Consider the following 20,507-nt stretch of genomic DNA (forward strand, 5'->3'; position numbering starts at 1 on the left):
GATGTAATGGTTGGACAGTTTGGAAAGCTGTCTACTTGATCTGTTTCTGTCTTGATAATTCTGCCTGTATACTTTGAAGTTCAGAGTGCTGACCTTTTTCCCTGAACGAGGTAAACGATACATGTTTGACTGATTAAAGTAGGCTTGTTAACCCATTTTGAGTTGCTTTCCTTTATCAAAGCAGATCCAAGAACCTGTGGTGGCAGCAACCCTGAGGACGCTGGGGGTGCTTGCTGCTACAGACAGTCATCAGGGAAAAATATAATTTCCAGTTGATTGGTCAATAAAAAGGGGCCAGAATTTAATAATACCTCAAAAAAAAAAACCAAGCAGTGTCAATTGACCCAGTATATTAGCACATACTAGAGACACAGGATGAATGTTTTTGAATTGTAATTCTTTATATTCAAAATCCATTAGAGCAGATAGAAGAAATTTTAGTAAGTCATAGCAAATTTATAAACCAAATTCTTATGTCAATTGATGTAGTTACATACCTAGTCCTTCTAATGTGCCTACCATTTTCTAGCTAAATATACATTTACTGCTTCTCATGGCTTCTTCCATATTTCCAGGAAGGTCATGAATTCTTTTCTTCAGAATGCTAGGAAAGGAATTAAGGACATGATCTAAAGAAACATCACTGACCATGAACTGAAAGAGCATTAGTGTTACAACATGAACTAACTTTAGCTATATTCTGTAGAATATATTCTATAAATAGAATATATTTGATTAATACTTGTTTAATATTGAGTAAATGTGATTCTTGAATCTCACATCTCTTTCAGTATAAAATAACAATATTGAAAAGTGTGGTCAATAGCCCATATTGTCCACAAAGAAGAAGTATAAGTAAATAAGGATTTTGTCCATGAACTGAGTACAGACATAGGATTTAGCTCTAGAAGAGACCTTAGCAAATATCATTTCCATTTTACAGTCTAGTAAACAAGCCCAGAGAGGTAAAGTAATCCAAGGTCACCCAGGTAGCGAACAATAGAATCAGTATTCAAAATAAAGTCTTTTTTGACTCCAAAGTCAATGAATTTTTTTATTAAATCGCACTTTCACCCGAGGTTCTGGTGCATAATATGGTTTAGATTTCAGGGTCTGCATTTGTTCTTAATGGTCACTAATTAGTTTCTATTCATGCTACTTACTATTTCTGAAAGTGTTTCTCACTGAGCAAAAGCATAGCAGTTGAAGTGAAAAAAAAAAGCAACTAAGTCTTTAGGGGATATGCTTTGACATTTTGTACAAAGCAGACCTTTTTTTCCTCCATCAAATAATTCAGTTTTTGTAATGTTGGTCCTCTTGATCTCTACAATCAGATCATCTCAATACCCATATTCAGAATTAGGGATAGCTTCCATAGATTATCTAATAACCTACCTGTCTTCACTTCTGAGATGCCATTTGTAAACAGCATGAGAAAACTGAATTATTAGAGTAGAAACAATTCTTCCCTTCCTCCCATCCTTTCGCCCCCCTCTCCAATTCATATTTGTGAAATTATATCCAGTTCCCATTCATCTGGCCATCCTTACCCCATGGAGTTTTCTATTAGGAAGACTGGAAGATATCAATAACATACTTTCTCAATAAATCTTTGTGTTTAGAAAATAAACAAGTAACCAGGCAATATGAACAAAAATCAATTTATTATATATTTTCTAATAATTTATAATAGCTTCTTGGGCTTTTAAATGTCTTTTTTGTTATTTCCAATGCTTAAAAATTATAATTTTAAAACATTAACTTCTGTTTTATATACATTATGATTCAATTGCTTGCTTCCAAATACCAATGTTGTAGCTCCCAAGTATAAACCTGGAAGAAGGGGGAAAGGGTACATTTCTTTTTCTTCTGACAGTGTTTAAAATTTCACATCATAGACCTGTTTAGACTATGTGAAAAATAGCCAGTCACCACCCTCTTTATTCTTTTACATATATATATATAGAGAGAAATCTATAAACAGAATACATCTGATTAGTACTTGTTCGATATTCAGTAATGTGACTTTTGATTTTCATACCTATTTTTATATAAAATAACAAAATATACAGAGGAGAAGAGAGAGAACATCTTGTTCATCATCAGTACAGAGAGGGTAAATAAAAGTTTATGTATGGCTTTGCAAAGGTCGCTCATGAAGTGACTTTCACACCTTTTTTTTTTTTAAATTTTTTAAATCTACTTATTTATTTAAAAGCATCTTCAGAGAACGTGTTAGTGTGCTTACAATGGCAGCCATGGTGGTCGAGTGTCGGGCCAAGAGTCGCAAGCTGGGGTCCGTGGACGTCTTCCCGGTGGCTACCTCGGCGGCCCTCAGGAGGCAGATGTAGTTGATGACGACCTCGTCGATCTTGGTCACGATCTCCTGCCGCTGTGCTTCAGAGCTCACAACCTTGACCAGCCGTAGGCAGGCCTCTGTCAGGCAGCAGAGCACTTGGAAGCTGGAGGTCACGGCCGCCAGCATCTCCTCGGGGCTTTTGTCTGCCATGGCCATTTTCCTGCAGGCACTTCCCAGATGTCTGGACTCTATGGACAACAGCTGCTTGTACTGGGAGAGCTTCAGGTCGTGCCTGGTTGCCCGGGGCGACGACTCTTCTCTCTTCCCGGCACAGGACCGGACCAGGCAGAGCAGCTCGTTGGCATCGTTTTGGGCGGCGAGGAACCCGTTGGGCATCTCATACTTGCTCTCCTTCAGGGTGTGGATCCTTGCTGTGCGCCCCTCGAAAGACAGCTCGCAGGGGTTCAAGTTCCAGTCCGAAGCTGGGCTGCTGGGGGCTTGCGAACCGCCCGGGAGAACTTTGGAGGTCTCCCCCATCACCATCACCTTCTTCTGGATTTCAGCAGGGAGGCATGGGCTGGCTGGTTCTGGAAGTTCACGGGACAGTTCAGGTTGATAGAGGCAGGAGACTCGGCCACTGGCCTCGCTGTTTTCTTCCTCATCGTCCCCATCCTCATCTTGCCCTCGATTCAGGAAGCAATGACTAAAGGGTCCCCGGCATCTCCAATTGCTGGCCTCCAGCTTCCGCAAAGGTAACGTTCTATACAGCTTGGAGTCCTTGTGGGCCCCTGAAGATTTCCTTTTCTCTTTCCCTTCAGGGCCTAAGTGCATGGAATTTTGTGAGTAACTTTTGGTTAACTTTTTGCCTAGGGGAATTTCGACCCTTTTTTCCGATTTGGACTCAGTTGCTCCTGGCATGCCAGAGCATTTCAAACCAATATCAGCTTTCTTCCTCTCCAGAAATGTTTCCAAGTCCGGGGATCCCGAAAGGACACTGCTGCTCCGTCTCAGAACCCTTCTGTTCGGTGGAGTTCGGAGGCTCCCTCCCCTCAGCTCACATGGCCACAAACTCATTGCCACTCCGTAGGCCTGGTTCGCTTTGGGAAAATCATTAGGGTCTTGATTTGAACTTGGCACCTTTGATTCAGAGTGAATGTTGGATGAAAGCATGATGGAATCAGCTTTAGGATGTTGAAAACAAGCTGAAGACATGCCTCCTCGTCTTCCCTTCCCAGGCTCTGTGAAAGCTACACTAGGGGGAGTAGGAAAACAGAGAGAATCATTAAGCATCACCCTGACAATCATTTCTGCCTCAGTGTCTAGGGGATCCCTAACCATTTTACATGCACATTTTGGGAAATTCTTGCTGAGTTTACAGGGTACGACTTTGTTTCTCAATAAATGCCATGCCTGCATTTCCACAGATCTCCTTTCCATCCTTACCATGGCTTGTACTTTGTGAGCATAGTTATGTAGAGTTCAGGGTCAGCTTTACAAGAATCCTCCACACCAAGGTGATGTATCAGAATAACACTTCTAATGGAGGCAATCAATGCCTAGTATAATGACGGAATATCGAAAACTGCCAATCCAAAGACAACTGATTCATTCATACTGAGTAGCATAATCTTCTCATAAGAGATAATGACAGCTTCATCAATTAAGCTGCAATTAGGTGGATATTGGTTTAGCTATCAGGGGTAAACAGCATCTTTGGACAACACATCCTATGTAGAGATTCAGTTAACTGAAATGCACTTAGATTGACACTCTTAAAAGAACTCATTTCCTATCAATTCATTTGGCCCATGCATTGAGCTAAGAGGGATGTCAATTTGGCAAGAGTTACATTAACTGTGAAAATTACCTTTCTGTCATTGACATTCTTTGGATGCTGGAAAAGGACACTATGGAATCTTTCCTTTCCAGGGGTCTTTAAAAATGTATGTATACCAGCCTGTCTGATATGGTTTAAGTATAGCTAAAGTGACCATGGGTTCCAAACTAAAAATCAGAATCAACCATCAATCACCTTTACCTCATTGCCATAACCACACAGATATTATGGTACCCATGGGCTTTTGTCATTGGAGATAGGACAATCCCATTGCTTTACTTGTGCTATGTGTACCAGAAACACCACGGTTACTTGAATTATGATAATCTCTAGAGCCATAAGTAACTGAGCCTACATATGATACAGTCTTTTGGAACTGAAGTATATTTTTATTGTAATCTTTATTGCCTTGACTTATTCAATTACCATTTGCTTGAAATATTGCAATTATTGGGGCATTTTGATAGTTTATTGTGAGCATGGGACAGAATATTTGAAATTGAGGCTTTCTGGGAAAATCTGGGACATTTGGCTATAGGTATAGCCTGACCTGAAGGCAAAAGGATAAACTAAATAATGTCTCTTCCAAATCTCAACAATCATTCTTTTTCTTTCCATGACAGTGACATAATTAATAGAGGTTCATAGAGGATGAAACCACATGACTATGTTTCTTGTATATAGTAGGGGTCTAGTTGAATTGCACTGAATTTGTGATGTCAAATAATGCTGTCTCCTCAGTCATGCATACTGTGTATAAATAAAAACCCACATGTAGTATTTGGACATAAAAGATTTAGTGTTGTTCAATTAAACTCTAAAAGTGTACAGACAGTATAAACGTGCATAGTAAATGCAATTTTAAAATGGCTTTTAATTTAGTTACCTAAAAGTTTATCAAGTTTCAGGGACTGTAAGGTTACTATTTAAATTGCCTGCCTGCCTTTATCTCTTGCACCTCTCCTTGGGTCACTTTTTCATTTTCAAGTTTAAGGTAAATTCTATTTACACGTCTCTGTCTTGTGATACCCCAAAGAGTAAAAATCATCACTTCTCTGGTGCTGTACCTGTGGTTTCTTTAATCTTGGGGAGCCGATGACATCCATCTCTCAAAGTGCTGAACAGTGGCTCAGCATTAACAGCTGTGTGCATAACAGGCATTGTCATCCGGTGACACATGGGATCAGTCTGTTGGTGCAATTCCTTAAAAGTGGCCCCAGGGTTGGGAAGCCCAGCTGGTCTTTCATCTGCAGGAAGGTAAGTCATACCCTTCCCTGAGGCATCAGAGATAATGTGCTTCCCATCCGAGGTGCAGAGGGGAGATTCCACAGGGGTAGGGCAGGTGCTACTGCTGCTTCCTGTGCTACACCCAGCATCTACCGAAGAGCACTGGGAGCTTTGCAGAGAAAAGTGTCCTTCACTTTGCAAGGATGATATACGCTTGGCCAAGTGATAGTCACAAAGCCGAGCCACGCCCTGCTCGGCTTCTGGAAGCTTGGAAGGATGGTCCTCAGCAGACAGATCCACATCCTCACCATTATTTACGTCTTTGGCTGAGGACACACACGTCATGTCAGGCAGGAAGCTTTCACCTTGGCCAAGTCCGGGAGCACCATCGTTATCTCCCTCGGGATTTCCTTCATCCTTACACTCATTTTCCATTGTCCCAAGGCCAGACACCCTTTGGAAGGCTTTTCCAGTCCCTGCCTCTGATCCGGATTTTTCAGTTGCTCCATCATCGGCAGCCACATACCATCTTTGGTTGTCCTTGCGAAAGGCAGTTCTCTCCAGGTTAAAAGTGCTTAGTCGTGGACTGTCTCGTGATGCCAGGGTACCAAATTTCCCTTTGGCATTTTCCTCCATCTCTGCTTTTTTAGATCCCTGCTGCTTTTTTGCTGTCACTGCCCCATCAGGGGCTATTTTTCCCTCCCCATCAGCCAGCTTGCCTTTCCTTTTGCTGGTGCAAGAATATACCACCGACCCCATGTGCAGCTTGCTGAAATAGTCTGTGACTGACTTGGTCTCCATAGTTTCTGGTTCCATCTCCATATTATCTGAGGGAAGAATCTGCTTTGAAGGCACGACTTTGGATTGTAGCTCTGCTGCTGGTCGAGCAGCCAGGGCCTGGGAGGAATTCACAGGCAAGCCTCCCGAGGGGGTTTTGGAGATGGGGAATTCTGTCTGTTCTTCTACAAGGGGATGGTATCCTTCACTGGTAGCCAAGAACATGCGGGTGGAGTTTTCTGACTGCTTCTGTGCTGTGGCCAGTTCAGAACTCTCAGTCATTTCCGAAGAATTAGTTTCATTACCTGAATCTGAGGAAGATTCAGGGCTATAAGCTCGCAAGATTGCTACACCTGTATACCATAAAAAACAAGAGCCAATTAATGGAGATATTGCAGGCACTTGAATACATGTAAGAAAATGGAATTCATCTCTTATAAAAATGCATATTCTTTTTCCTTTAAAAAAAAAAAGGATTCTGACTTTATTGCACAGTTGTTCCAGAAAGGGAGGGGTAAAAAAGTGCCACATGTTTAAAAAAAAAAAAGAAAAAACAAAAAAAACAAAAGAAAAACACTAAAAAAACACCTTTCAACAATAACAAAAACAGAAACAAAAAGGTCCCTGTAACAGTAGGTCCAGTATATACTATGAAATGGGACATGCGTCAATGAGGTCATACAACATAACAGGGATGAATACTTCTAGGGCAAATGGCTTGCAGGGATGAAATGGTATGATTATCATTGAATGAATGTAACAATCATGAAAGAACCTGAATTGTCATTTGTCTGCTGTTCCTCTGAAGCTGCTAACGCCTCTAAGGCCTGCAGAGTGGAGACTACAGCATCATCCAGCCCCTTCTCACATTTTCCTTCAGAGCTGGTAGGGACAGCGTCAATGAGGGACACAGGAATTTCATCATTTTGCAGGCTGCTGGCCTGTTCCTTATCCTCCCTAAACTGAGTTGTTTGGTGCTGAGAATCCTCTTCGTCGGAGCTGTCCCTGAAGCCAGGTGGAGGAGCCGCGATGGCCATGTTCAAGGAGTGTAACAGGAAGTCATCCTCATTATCATCACCCTCAGGAGGAGGAAGGGATGTGAGGTCGATGATGTCATCGCTGGACCCAGACAAGTTGAGTATGGCAGGCCTATTTATTTCCCCCATCACAAGATCTTCCTCACAACTCACTTCATCTTCATCCTCAGCATCATCTGTGTTTTCTGAGTAACAGATCTCATGCAGCAAAGGCTCTTCGATGCCTTCAGTGGCTTCGAAGTTCTTCCCCTCGCCAATGTTTGCATAAATGGAGTTTGTCACAAACTGGATGCCTTCAACATCTGGAGAGAAATCCAAGCCTTTAATATCATTGGCATTGCTCATGTAAAGAGCTCTTTGTTTTTCCAGCATTTCTGGACTCTCATCCAATAGTCTTTCATAACCAAGGTTTTTGGGGTTAATATCATCCAAGGCAAGCTCTCCGAAAATAAAAGATACATTAGCACTCCTGGGAGAATCCTGTGCTTTTTGACTTGTCTCTAGACCCGAAAGTGACATCAATGACTGCTGAGCAAGGCCTCTGCTTTCCACTTCACTGGTGGGGTCACCTTGTTTGGTTAAGTGATGGTCAAGGTCATCTGAATTATAGGTATTTTCTATGTACAGATGCCTGTGGTCTTTTGGACATAAGGTATCATCAGCGAGATCAACATTTTTATGTTTTGAGTCTATGTATGTTATTTGTGGCTCTTGTTCTCCCTCAGCAATGAAAGTGGTCATTTGTGGTACACAGTTCCAATCAGAGCCAAGGAGATTATGTTTTCCTTTAGTTTCAGGACCTAAAGAGAGAGCCACATAAAGACACATTACAGGGGATTCTAGTTCCTGGGATGACTGTTGAAAGCTTCTTAATCTAATTCATTCAGTATTATGCAGGTTTCGTTAGTCAAACATTTTATACATGTATGTAGACATAACTAAAGACCTTTTGGTTAAAGATTTGACCTTGGCTAGCTAAAAGATCTGGATTTGATATGACTAGCTCAAATGTGCTACCTATGATGCTACAGTATGAGAGTAGAGAAAAAACTGAATTTCATTGAGCCCTCAGTTACCAAGAAGTGATATTATTTATGCCTAGGTACCTATAACCTTGAAAACACAATGTGATTTTCAAAATGTTCAGTCATGGTACTCTGAAAGGTTATAAGGTGGTATTGCACCTCCAGAAAAAACAGGCTACTTTTTTTCTTTGTCTTCCAGACTAAGAAAGGTAGGGCTTTTTTTCTCCTTCAAAAGTGATTAAGATAGAAGACTTAAAGAATGGTTATGTTCTCAAACTTTAAGTAAATATTAAAATATATTTTACAAAAAAATTCTGGTGCTACTTATGGCCCCTTAAAAGAAATAGTATGAATAAATTAGGTAGATTATTGCTTCTCAGGACAGCATTGAATGAGGCATGCAGTGTGCCAGTGTTCCATGGTACATTTGTGAAAAGTTTTACCCTTTTAACCAAAGAAACTCCTAAAATGTAAGCAATTTCTTTATGTATTTGTACAAATTTTAGCATTCCAGGAACAAAATAGCTTGATTACAAAAAAAATGAACTTTGAAACTTGAAAACAAAACCCCCCAAAATCTTAACCCCAGTGTGATAGGACTAGGTTAAAGTGCTAGAGGATTCTTTTTTATTTTAACTTTAAGGTCAGTGAATCTTATGAACATGCTCACTCTAAATGCTTTTGAAACTCTCTTCCTTTTCCTTCTCCCTCTGTTTCTAGGGGCATCTTTTCCTCTGTAAATATTTGTGTGTGTGTGTGTGTGTGTGTGTATGCATAGCTATCAGTCTACTCATCTTGTCTTCTTTGTTTCCCTCCTCTTTTGTCTTTAGCCCCTCTTTTTAGCTAGTTATAACATAGAACTGAACTAATTAACTGAATTAATTAATTAAGGTTAATTAACTTGTATTAATTTACCTTTGCATCTTGTCTCTGTGCTAAATGCTTTACAAATATTACCTCATTTAATCTTCACACAACAATCCGGGGAAGTAAATGCTGCTATTACCATTTTTCAGTTGAGGAAACTGAGGCAGACTTGCCCAGGGACACACTACTAGTTAGTGTTGGAGGCCACATCTGAACTCAGGTCATGCTAATTCCAGGCCTACCACTTTATCCACTGTGCCCCCTAAGTACCTACATGCTTACTGTTCAGAAAATGTGTTTAAAATTATTATTTTTTAATGAATAACTTTGTCAAATAAACTTTGTCAAATTTGCAATTCCCGTTTGGTGTCTGGTGGATCTGTGATTTCATGTGTGTGGCTACTGCTTCTACCTACTTAGTTTCACAAGCATTTATTGTGTTCTTCCCTTATGCTCACATTTGACAGAAGGAATATCTGCCCCTGTGCCATGACATATGGTTTGGACTTGTTATTTTTCTTAAAGTTACTGAATGGTCTTGGAGATTTCATTGACTCAGAGAAGGAACATAATTAAAAGGGACTACATATCAGGCAGTTGATGTGGCTTTCTGATGCCCTCGGGACCAAAATCAGGTCATTACCTGGTTCCACCCTCAGGCTTAGGACATCATCATGGGCACAGGGAAGTTATGGCCAGCTGAATGAATGAATGAATGCTCCGAATGTCTTTCCCCTGCTAGACCTAAGCAAACCTCTTTTTCTTAACTGTTAGATGGACTACACATATCATTTTGTTTCAATTTTGAAACCAAGTTACCAAGCTTCCTGAACCTAGTCTGGCATATTACATCATGCTTTCCCCTAAATGCTCCAAAGAGGGTATATGCAATGTACTGAATTCTTTCTGCTCTCATGATCCTTATTCTTATTTTGAGATGTAGTCAAGAAAAATGTTTTACATTTCTCCATTTTACTGGCTAAAAAAGCAATTAAGACTAGTCTGCTATTTTACTTAGCCCCACTCTTTGTCTTGACAATCTGTATCTGTTCCATGACCATTTGGTAGAAAAGAAGTTCTGGGGAAGGTACTATTAAGTGCCCATTGTATACACCTATAAAGAAATTCTTGGGAAGGCATTATTAAGTGTCCATTGTATGCACCTATAAAAAAGTTCTGGGGAATTATTATTAAATTATGAAATGCTTATTATTGTATGATGGCACTGTTGTATCAGGGACAGCTAGATGGTACAGTGGATAGAGTGCCAGGCCTGGATTCAGAAAGACTTGAGTTCAAATCTGGACTCAGACACTAGCTGTGTGATGTTGATCAAATCTTTTAGGATCTGTTTGCCTTAGTTTCCTAATCTCTAAAAATAGGGGATAATAATAGTACTTTAATTTTGCTTTAAATTAAATTAGTAGTACTCATAAGGCTCAAATGAGATAATAATTATAAAGTACTAAGCATGATATTTGGCACATAGTAGGTACTATATAAATGTTAGTTGTTGTCATCATCACAGAAAGCAACAATAATTTAAAAACACAGTTATAGCATTTTTCCTTACTTCCCCTTCACCTCCTAAACACCATCAGGGGTCAGAGAATCCAGTCAAGCAAATGAGATGAAAAAATGAGGCTCCAAATTGGTACCTGGGAGCCATGGTCATGGGCCATGAGTTAATTTTTAAGGTTTGTCAAACCAGCAAAACTCTAGGGTTTGTCTGGCCTGTGAAGTGGCAGGTACCTGGACTTATCCAGGTAATTGATTCACCCAGATGCCATTGCTGCTCCCCACATTCCTGCTTCAACAGCCCAAATAACTGCTGGGGGGAGTGGGAAGATGCTGTTATCACCATAATATTCCTTGGTAATTCTATTGCCAAGAAGTATGGAAGGCACTGGGAATGGTTCCAAGGAAAAGAGCTATTCCTGCAGTAGAATAATTACTATAACTATGAGGTCTTTCTGCCCTAATGTCATAGCCTTGAACAATATTTTGATATATAGATTATTAGCAGTTTGATCTATTTTTATTTATATCACACTAAAAATAATAATTTTACATTTAGATGCCAACTTAAGATTTATAGGGTACTTTATAATAACCTACGATATAGGTGGCACAAATATTTCCCATTTTACAGATGGGAAAGCAGAGAAATATAGAGGTTAAGTGATTTTTCCTAGGGCTTCACAGTTAGTGGCAGAGCTAGGGTTTGTAGTCCCATTTTCTGACCCTGAGTCTACTGCTCTCACTCCCACACAGTGCCTCTGGCTTTTAAGAACAAATGATACTATTTTACTCATGGTTTTATAGTTCAAAATGGTTTTATGGTCAAATCAATAGGATTCTTTCTGGGGCAAGTATTACAACACTAGAGTGTCACAATAGTGGGATGTGACAAAAAATTACGGGAACTAATTTTTATAATTCTTTTTCTTCTCTCTTTTTCATTTGTCTGCTTAAATTAGTTAAAGATATCTTCACATCATGTTTTACTTTTTGGGGAGTAGGTTTGAGCTCTCTCATCATCATCATCATAGCTGCCTTATTTATAGGTCTTTTAAACCTTTTTATGTCACTTTACCCATAACAGACCCAGAAGGGGTTTTACAGATTTTATAGAAAAGGAAACTAAGACTGAAAGAGGTTAAGTCTTTAACCCAAGATCACACAGCTAGTTAGTGTCAGAGCTGTGGAATTTGAACTGATGTCTCCTGACACTATAATGACAGACACTAACATAAATGGGGATAGAATGGGAGGTGGCCATATTTATTTAAGAGAATACCTGTTTCTCTGTTTCCTGCATTTTTCTTGTTGGCCATGTTAAATATTGACCGTCTGGAATCTACCAGGAGCCTATAATATCCAGCTGTCAGACAGGCAAGGTTCATTGCATCTGATGGTTCCATTAGCAGAATAATAGGCTAAAAACAAGAGAAAGTTTTGGTTAAAGGTCGTCCATTTTAAAACACCTTATTGAAATGTCAGTGTCTAGACATCTATGTTTATGAAGTGTACATGAAAAGAGTTTCTTTGCAAATGCTTCAGTGGAGAACAGCAAATGAATAAATTAGACATGCCCAGCATATAAAGGCTCTTCATATACATATTCAGGAGATAGTCTTTGAAGAACCTGCAAATTGTGAATTCATTTAAAATCCTAGAAAATGTAAAGTTTTATTTCATGAATCCTGTTTAAAAAAATAAAACAAATACTATGACAAAACCAAATCCAATTGCTATGGAAAGAAAGTATTTTGGTTTTCACTCCAAAGTTATGACATTAAAGAAGTTGAGTTACAGGAGGCTGGTCACCAGGTATCAGGCTCCAGTCTAAAAATAACAAGAAGATAAAGCTCAGAGTGAAAATTAGTCTTAAAGAGTTATAGGAATCAGTTGGAAATGACCGAGAAGCCAAAAAAGAAATGAGGCCATGAAGTTAAGGTTTGATAAAAATACTTTAAAATAAAGTGTAAAATCACGGAGCCTAATAGATGGGTGTTGACAAAAATCTTTGCTAGATATTTCTAGAAATAGTGATCTTAGATCAAAGAAACTGACATAGGGGCAAAGGAAAAGCAAGAAAGAACTAAACAGGTGTTTCCCCTCACTTTGGTAGTAAAGGGACTGAGATTGCTGCTCAGTTGTTTTCGAATGACTGGATATGTTTGAGACATATCACATGACTTGCCCATACCCTTTTGGGGTTCATTTTACAATATGATAAGAAACACATAGCAATATGATATGTATATACATATACACATACATATAACAAACATACACATACATATATATCAAAACACACATATAATACATTTAACCATATATATACACATATGCATTGCATATATTCATGTATAATTTATATATTGTGGGTATGTATTATGTACATAATATATATTATATATACATAGTATATATATAATATATACATATGTGAGTATGTTCACACTATATACTAATTTATTATGTTATAGTTGGAAAAGGGAGTTCCCAAAGGGCATACATATATAACAGATCTTTGAGGTATTTTTGTGTGGGTAGTTAGGTATGTGTGTATGCATACAATATGAATATATACATACACATATGAGCATACACATACATATATGTGAGCATGCACACATATACATGAATACCCACACATGAATAGTCTAAGGATCTGTGAATTAGTCCCTTTGGGAACTTTCTCAGCCAACTATAATTTAATAAATTAATCTTAGAGCAGGGGCTTAAGTGATTTGATTAGGGTGATATTATGTTAAGTATTGGAGACATGATTTTATACAAACCGGAGTTCCTTGATTTTGGGGCCCAACTTTTTATCTTCTATACCACACTGCCTCTCACAGTATGTATATCAACATACAACAACTGCATCTACCTTGTTTTCATGCCCCCAGGCAGTCCAGATGGAAGCCAGCCTCCTATGCCCAGATGACTGAGAAAAGTACAGCCTCTTCCCTTCCCTCCCTGTGGTTGCTGTTCCCAGAACATTGCCCCCTGTTTAGTTCCCTTCCCATTTCCTGCCCAGTGTCCCACTAGTATATATGTCTTGTCACTTCAAACATGAACCTCATGTGGAACTTTTTGGCTATATTTATATTCAAGTTTACTTCAATTTGGAATAGAATAATGCAGCCAGTGGTATGTAATGGTAATGATAATTTGAAGATCTTCCCTGTCCCTTAATAAGCCTAAGGGAATTTGAAGACTTTCCCTTTTTCAAAGATTTTCCCTGCCCCCTAATAGGCTGCATGTAATCACATGGAGCCTGTGTTAGGAGGAGTTTGCTGAAGCGTGGAGCAGAGCTCACAGAAAGTTGGGGGTCAGAGTAGTTAGAGCTGGAGGGAGGAGAGGATGCACCCAGTGAGACAGCTAGGCTTGGGAGTAAATGTTTGTGGGAAGGCTAAAGGATGGTGTGACTCTCTGCTGTGTTGTTATATATTAACTTCTAGGTTGTTATGATATATTTGGTTTCTTGGTGTTGGGATTTGGTTTTTCTGGTGTTCGAATAAATGTTTTGCTTCTGTGTTATATATGGAGAGTCTGTTATATTTTGTAATTGAGCACTGTGCTGGCATATTCACAGTCGCCATCAGCATTATGAATATTGCGTTGGTGCTAATGGTATCACCAGATTCTACTTTGTAATCCATATTTAAACCTAACAGTAGGGTGGCATCCCCTTTCTTAGACTCCCCCAACTTACTCTCATACTCTCTGACTTGGTCCTCAGGGGCAGCTGCTATCTCTGGTTCTAGGGGTAGCTCTGTGAAACTGTATCCCTAACATTATATTTCATGAGCTGCTACTGGTGTGCTTCCCATTAATAGGGAGTAGATGTAATTAACTCTCAGCAAAGACATTTACTAAGAACAATAGCTACAAAATATCATGCTTTCCCTCAACCCCGACTCCATAAACTCAAACTAAATTTGAATTTAGAGTACAATGGTAATGAGACACAGGTGTAGGATATACATGCGGCAAAGGCAATTCAAAACTCCTGGTACTTCAGGGCCTGGTAGTCCCTATTGTCTTCAAAGAGTTCTCATGAATCTCTGAGTACAGCACTTTTGCTATGCAAGGATTGTTCAGGTAGGGTCCTGGGGTTTGCTTCTCTCTACAGGGTTAATTCTCTCTCAAGTCTATAGTTGGCTCTCTTCTCTGCTTCCAGGAGTCTTATTCCTTCAAGCTATTTCTTCCCTTGAGTGATTACCATCCATGTCTATGGGATGTAGCTCTCTTGGTAAGCTGCTGCTCGACACCATGGCCAACATGGAAGGGGAGGAAAGAGAAACTCCCCTCTGACCATTTGCATTCATCCCAAACCTGTATGCCTCACTCTCACAAACTGACTATCTTTTAGGGTAACTGGGGGAGGGGTACCCATCTTCTATTTGTCAATGACATTGTTCCTTGTGATTCACTCAGAGAAAGGGGTTCACATCTCCTAAAAGAATCATGACAGGCTTATCTTTGTTAGTTTAATACCTCATCAACACCTTGAAATTAGATTTTGGGCTTTCTGGACTGGGAGTTGGTCAAAGATCAATTTCCCAGAACTAGGTTTCTTATTTTCTATGGTCCCTAAGAAAGCACAATTCTTTTTGTCCAGGCTTTAGTTCTATTTCCATGACTTCACATCTAACTTGCTCTCTACATAAAAGTTTTGACTCACTGAATTTAGTACAAAGAATTTCCTGAGCACAGGGAAGATAAGAACACATATGGATAGATTGGGATTTGCACTGTTGGAGGGAGCATCCAAACTGATGACATCATATATCCAGTGGAGTATTTGATAGGTTTCCTCCTTTTTCTTGAAACAACACCCCCTCATCAATTTTTCCAAACCCTTCCTATTAGATTCTTTTCTGGCTGTGGACTCTTCTCTGTCTCTTCCTGCTCTGAAGCACCATTCTAAAACCACTCATATATTCTCTCTCCTCCTCAATTCTCCCTGTAGGGTCACTACATAGGGCATCTCTCCTGGTTGACTTTCTATCACTTGGGCCTACTAGTTCTCAGCATAAACATTAGCACAGGTCAAGTTACCAAATCTAAGGAGGGAGTCAGCATGTCATAGTGAGAGGGAGAGCTGGCTTTAGAGTCAGGAAGACCTGGTCTCAAGACATATATACTATCTGTGTGGCTACAGACAAGTCAATCAATCTATCAGCACCTCAAACAACTCCATTGTTGATCAGTATGTATTGAACCCTGGCAGTTTTCTATACCCAGAAATCACAGGCCTAGACCAGGCCTGTACTCCTGTATTCCCCACTTCACTCTCCCCCAAAAAGTGTATTTGTGTGTGTGTGTGTGTGAGGGGGAAAAGGGGGATTGGCTTATCTTTGGGAGTCTAATCAACATATTATTTGGGGGAAAAGGGTTTTTTACTTATTTACCCCCCCCCCAACATCAGTTACTACACCTCCATCCTGTCTTAAGTGACTTGCCTAAGGTCACAGTTAATAAGTATCTGAAGCAGCATTTGAACTTAGCTCTTCCTAATTCCAAGACTAATGATCTATCCTTTGTGTCTCCTGATCTACATACCTATACATCTATTGTTCAATCCCCTTGTGTAAAGCAAGGTTGTACCATCTGATGACTAGAACTGTGAGACTTACTTTCACATCCAACACGTGGAGTTCCACACGAATGGAACCTTCATCTTCTGTAAACATCTCAATCCTGTTGACGTGGCTGAAATCAGCCAAAAGAGCCACCAAGTTGGTTTTGGTGTTTATCACGTGACTTATTCCATACCTGGGTCCAACAAGTAAAGTCACTTCTGAGCGCTTTTCTGCCTGCTGTAATAGGAACACAAAAACAGTTAGCTTTTGGGAAAACCACAATTTTTAAAAAATAAGATTACATTTTTCTTCCAAAATGTTTCTGTGCTGCTTTACTAATTCCTTCAGTTAGATGAAGAATCAAGGATATGACTATAAAATAAATGTTATCACATCACATAACAATATATATGAAAATATGAATCATTAGAGTATTCAGGATTTTTTTTTAAATGTAGAAGCTGTTGCTGCCTCAGTTATTTAAATGGAGGCTGTTGTTAGAATCTTTTTTTTCTGCGTCTGTAAATTTTCTAGGGCACTCTGCAGCTGGTATTATCTAGTTGAACATTTCTTCTGATATTTTCAGACTGCAGCAAAGTAGGTTAGAAATGAACCCTAGGAAGAAACTCGCACTGATCTGCTTCTGTCATCAGACAGCCTTGTGCAGGAAGACTTCTTTAATGATGGTATAGAGACTATAGAGGCTTTTCATAAATCAAGAAAAAAAAAACACAACAAATTACCACTAATGTTGCCTTGAACACACGGCCCCCATACAATCGAAGATCACTGAGGAACTTGAGATAATGGACCTTGGCTTGCAAAGCTGACAGCTGAGGAGAAAAAAAAGCAAAGATGTTATTGCCATTGATTTTGGGAGGCAGGAGGGAACGAAGAACAAACCCAAGGGGAAATGGAGTTGTGATTGCCGGGGTGAAGGGAATGAGGGTCCCCACAGCAAGGGCTCTCTGGCAAGAGGGAGAGGAAATTGCAGTACATTCGAGTTCCTGATGAAGGAATGCAGCTTGAAATCTTGAAATTAAAATTTCACTTGTTTGGAGAAATGTATGAAGGATTCAGGCTTGTGGATGGGCTGCATCAGGGCATTCAGTAGCCCTGGAGCTCTTCCAAAAACAGAGAACAGGAAGTTAAGATGTTCAAATTAAACATCTGCTCACTGAAGGATTTCAAGAGCAGATTGGAGCTTTCTCACTGTAATCAGTGACAAAAGGCAGGCTTTTCTCCAAACTCTGGTTCACCAATGGGAGGAAGCTAGCAAAACAGGAACTGTGTGAGGTTCACTCCTATTCAGTATTTGTAGGAGCTTAGGGTTTTTTTTTTTCTTCAAATTCTAGCACCTGCATTTTATAGAAAGCTATTTAATCCCAGCTCCTCACTTTCCCTCTGCCAAGTTTCTTCAGGTCTTTATAAGTTCTCAGAGAAAATTAACTTTCTAAACTCAGAGTGAATTGTGGAAATATTTGAATTTCCTATGGAAGTTCATATTTTATTCATTTACCTCCAAGAATCTGAATTTGAGTCCCATGAATCATTTACAAATGAAATTCAATCTGTATAAAACTCCTTTTATACAAATCTAAAAATGTAGGGGTCTATATCATAAAGGGCTTTTGATGCAGGAATCCTTGTTTGATACCAGTAAACAAGAAATCTAAAATCTATCAGCCATGCTAGATTACTAGTGAAATTACTAGTGAAAAGAATCATATAGATATATAAATCTATGTATACACACATATACATATATATGTGTGTGTGTACATATGTATACACACATTCTCTGTCTCTCTGTCTGTCTCTCTCTCTCTGTCTCTTTCCTTATCTGGAAATGACTATAATGTTATCTTTCAATGGTTATGTTGCTAGCAGCCTCATGTACTGACTGAAACATTTGAATGCTTAACTTGTAGTCAGTCATAGCTGGGGTTTGAAGCTTGCCTCTGACATCTGTAAGCAAGTGATGTGGGCAAATCAAAATCTCATTACACCTCAGTTTCCTCATCTGTAAAATGAGAACAATACTACCTGTAAAACTTATCTTGAAAGGCTGTTGTGAAGATCTTAGGAGATGATATCAACAAAACACTTTAAGGGCTACAGAATTACCAGTTATACAATAAATATTATTGTACCTTCAGTCTTAATTATTTAGTGGTAGGTACATGCCATGCTTCATTCTAGGAAAATAAAGTATTTTGAGAAATGAGCTGGGGGCAAATCCTTCACCAATATTGGTTCTCATATCTGGAGAGTCTGAGGATTGTAGAATTAAAATAAAATATAAAATTGTAGAGATAATATAAAATACAAACAAAGATTGTAGAGATATGTGTTTTTAGTGAGAGGTGTTGTCATTTGGACAGGGTCATTTGGAAGCATGCCTCCTATCCTTTGACAGAGAGGCAATGGATCATAGATGTAAGAGTGAGGTATACATTGTCAGACATGGTCAATGTGTTGATTAACTGCTTTTTTTTTAAACAGGGGAAAAGTCTCTGGGGGATGAAGGGGAGAGGTGTCAGGAAAGTGATAGAAGGAAAATTATATAAATAAAAATTTTAAAAAGAAGTAAAGGGAGACAAATAGGATGGAGGTGAAGAGGGAAAGAAGAAAGGAAGGAGAAACTAAAGGAAGAAATAAAAGAAAGGAAAGGAAGGAAAGAAAAAGAAAGGGAGGAAGAAGAAAGGGAGGAAGGAAGGAAAGAAGGAAAAAAATAAGGAAGACAGGAAGGAAGGAAGAAAGGAAGGAAGGAGGGAAGAAAGGAAGGAAGGAAGAAAAAAGGAAGGAAGGAGGGATGGAAGGATGTAAGAGAGGGTGAGTCATAGAATGTTGAAATAGAGAAGACCTAGGTTCACTTCTGGTTCTATCATTTATTAGCCTCATTATGGAACTTCTCTGGCAATGTGTTAGTGAGCCAGATAACTATGTAAAGTAGTCAAGGCTCAGGTTGGAGAGAAATGGTCTAAAGGCTTTAAAAAGAAATTAGGCCATGAGCAAGAGAATAAGAATTCAAAAACAAATGAAATGAATGGTTTCCCAGTTTCAACTCTAGGACTTCATCATGAAAGATGAGGCATCCTTACTTTGACCTAAGGTAGTATGTGAAATGATGGTACCTGTGGCCCACTTGGTTTTTTCAAGTTTCTTAAAGGAAGCTATGGAGAATGGGGCATAGAAACTGCTTTAGGGGGCTTTAGGTACTAAAACAATGATGTAATATCTGACATTAACACCAGAATATTACCAACATAAATAAATACAGATTTATGTTCTATTCACAAAAGCTTTTATGGTTGGTGTCAACCAGTAAGTGTTTTCTCAGGCTGTTAGACTGCATCCAATTTTGTAGGCCCAATGTTTTGAAGAATCCTACTATTTCTATCTCCAGAAACACTATAACCAGACGTATTTATGTGACCTGATTTTTTATCATCCATAAACCAGAGTTCTCTGTATCTACTAATGCTGCACATGCTCAAGTAATATTCTTCTTCTTTAAAAGCATATGCAGTAATAACAATGAGGAATTATTGTATTTAATACTAATAATTAATTTTTATGTGAATAAACCATAATTTATAGAAAAGAATCTCTACACCTATTCATTATTCTTCAATGTCAGAGAAAAAAACAACAACCAAGGAACCACTTAGTGTTAGGTACAGAGGTGATAGAGAAGGTAAGACAATACTCTATGTTTTTCATTAGCCATAGGCCCTAAATGGGAGAAAACGCACATACTAAATAACATGGGCTAGGCTTTTGTGAGTAGCAAACAATTGTCTGTCACTTTCAGGATAGTTCTGTGGTTTAATAAATATATTTATTTCTCATTGTGCTTAGAAAAACATTAAAGTTAACACAGAAGTTAAACAGTATTATTACTTCTGAAAATGAGGTACTAAGTATTTTACCAAAGGACTAATTTTAAGCATTTTTAATGCATGCAGTCTTCCCTTTATAAAATATATTTTCTATTAAGATGCAAATGTAATACCTTTTTCCCCGGCGGCACTAGGTTTTGATTTGCTTTGACAAGGTGGGAAAGTGCTTTCTTTATGTTCTTTTCTTTCACACTTTGTAGCACAGCAGATGGAAGAAAAGTCTCTAATCCCCATTCTTTTCTGCAATAAAAGGCATATCTTTAATTTCACATTCCTGGGCTATTTGGTTATTGAGGTCTAAGTGGTGTTGTGATGTTTGTTTGAACAAATGAAATCCTGAAGATGCAGAGAGTGGATAAATTTGGAGGCTCAAAAGATACAATATTTAATCATTAGCCAAGGCTTTACATTTTTTAAAATTAAAAATTTT

General features: G+C 38.8%; 1 protein-coding gene across 1 annotated transcript in view; it reads right to left on the reverse strand.

The window, feature by feature from the left end:
- Positions 1-1,673: 1,673 nt before the first annotated feature.
- Positions 1,674-20,507, reverse strand: part of FRMPD4 (FERM and PDZ domain containing 4) — a 302,625-nt gene continuing 283,791 nt past the window's right edge. Inside the window, exons 10-16 of the mRNA XM_069062992.1 lie at positions 20,191-20,317; positions 16,916-17,005; positions 16,227-16,409; positions 11,870-12,008; positions 6,916-7,977; positions 5,204-6,493; positions 1,674-3,546 (exon numbers count right to left, since the gene is read on the reverse strand). Of these exons, the coding sequence (XP_068919093.1) occupies positions 2,204-3,546; positions 5,204-6,493; positions 6,916-7,977; positions 11,870-12,008; positions 16,227-16,409; positions 16,916-17,005; positions 20,191-20,317 (4,234 nt within the window). The 3' untranslated portion in view covers positions 1,674-2,203. The remainder of the gene's footprint in view (positions 3,547-5,203; positions 6,494-6,915; positions 7,978-11,869; positions 12,009-16,226; positions 16,410-16,915; positions 17,006-20,190; positions 20,318-20,507) is intronic.

Source organism: Petaurus breviceps, unplaced genomic scaffold (genome assembly GCF_028583685.1).
Source record: "Petaurus breviceps papuanus isolate PSGF00001 unplaced genomic scaffold, PetGlider_PUasm1.0 90515, whole genome shotgun sequence".
Classification (NCBI taxonomy): domain Eukaryota; kingdom Metazoa; phylum Chordata; class Mammalia; order Diprotodontia; family Petauridae; genus Petaurus; species Petaurus breviceps.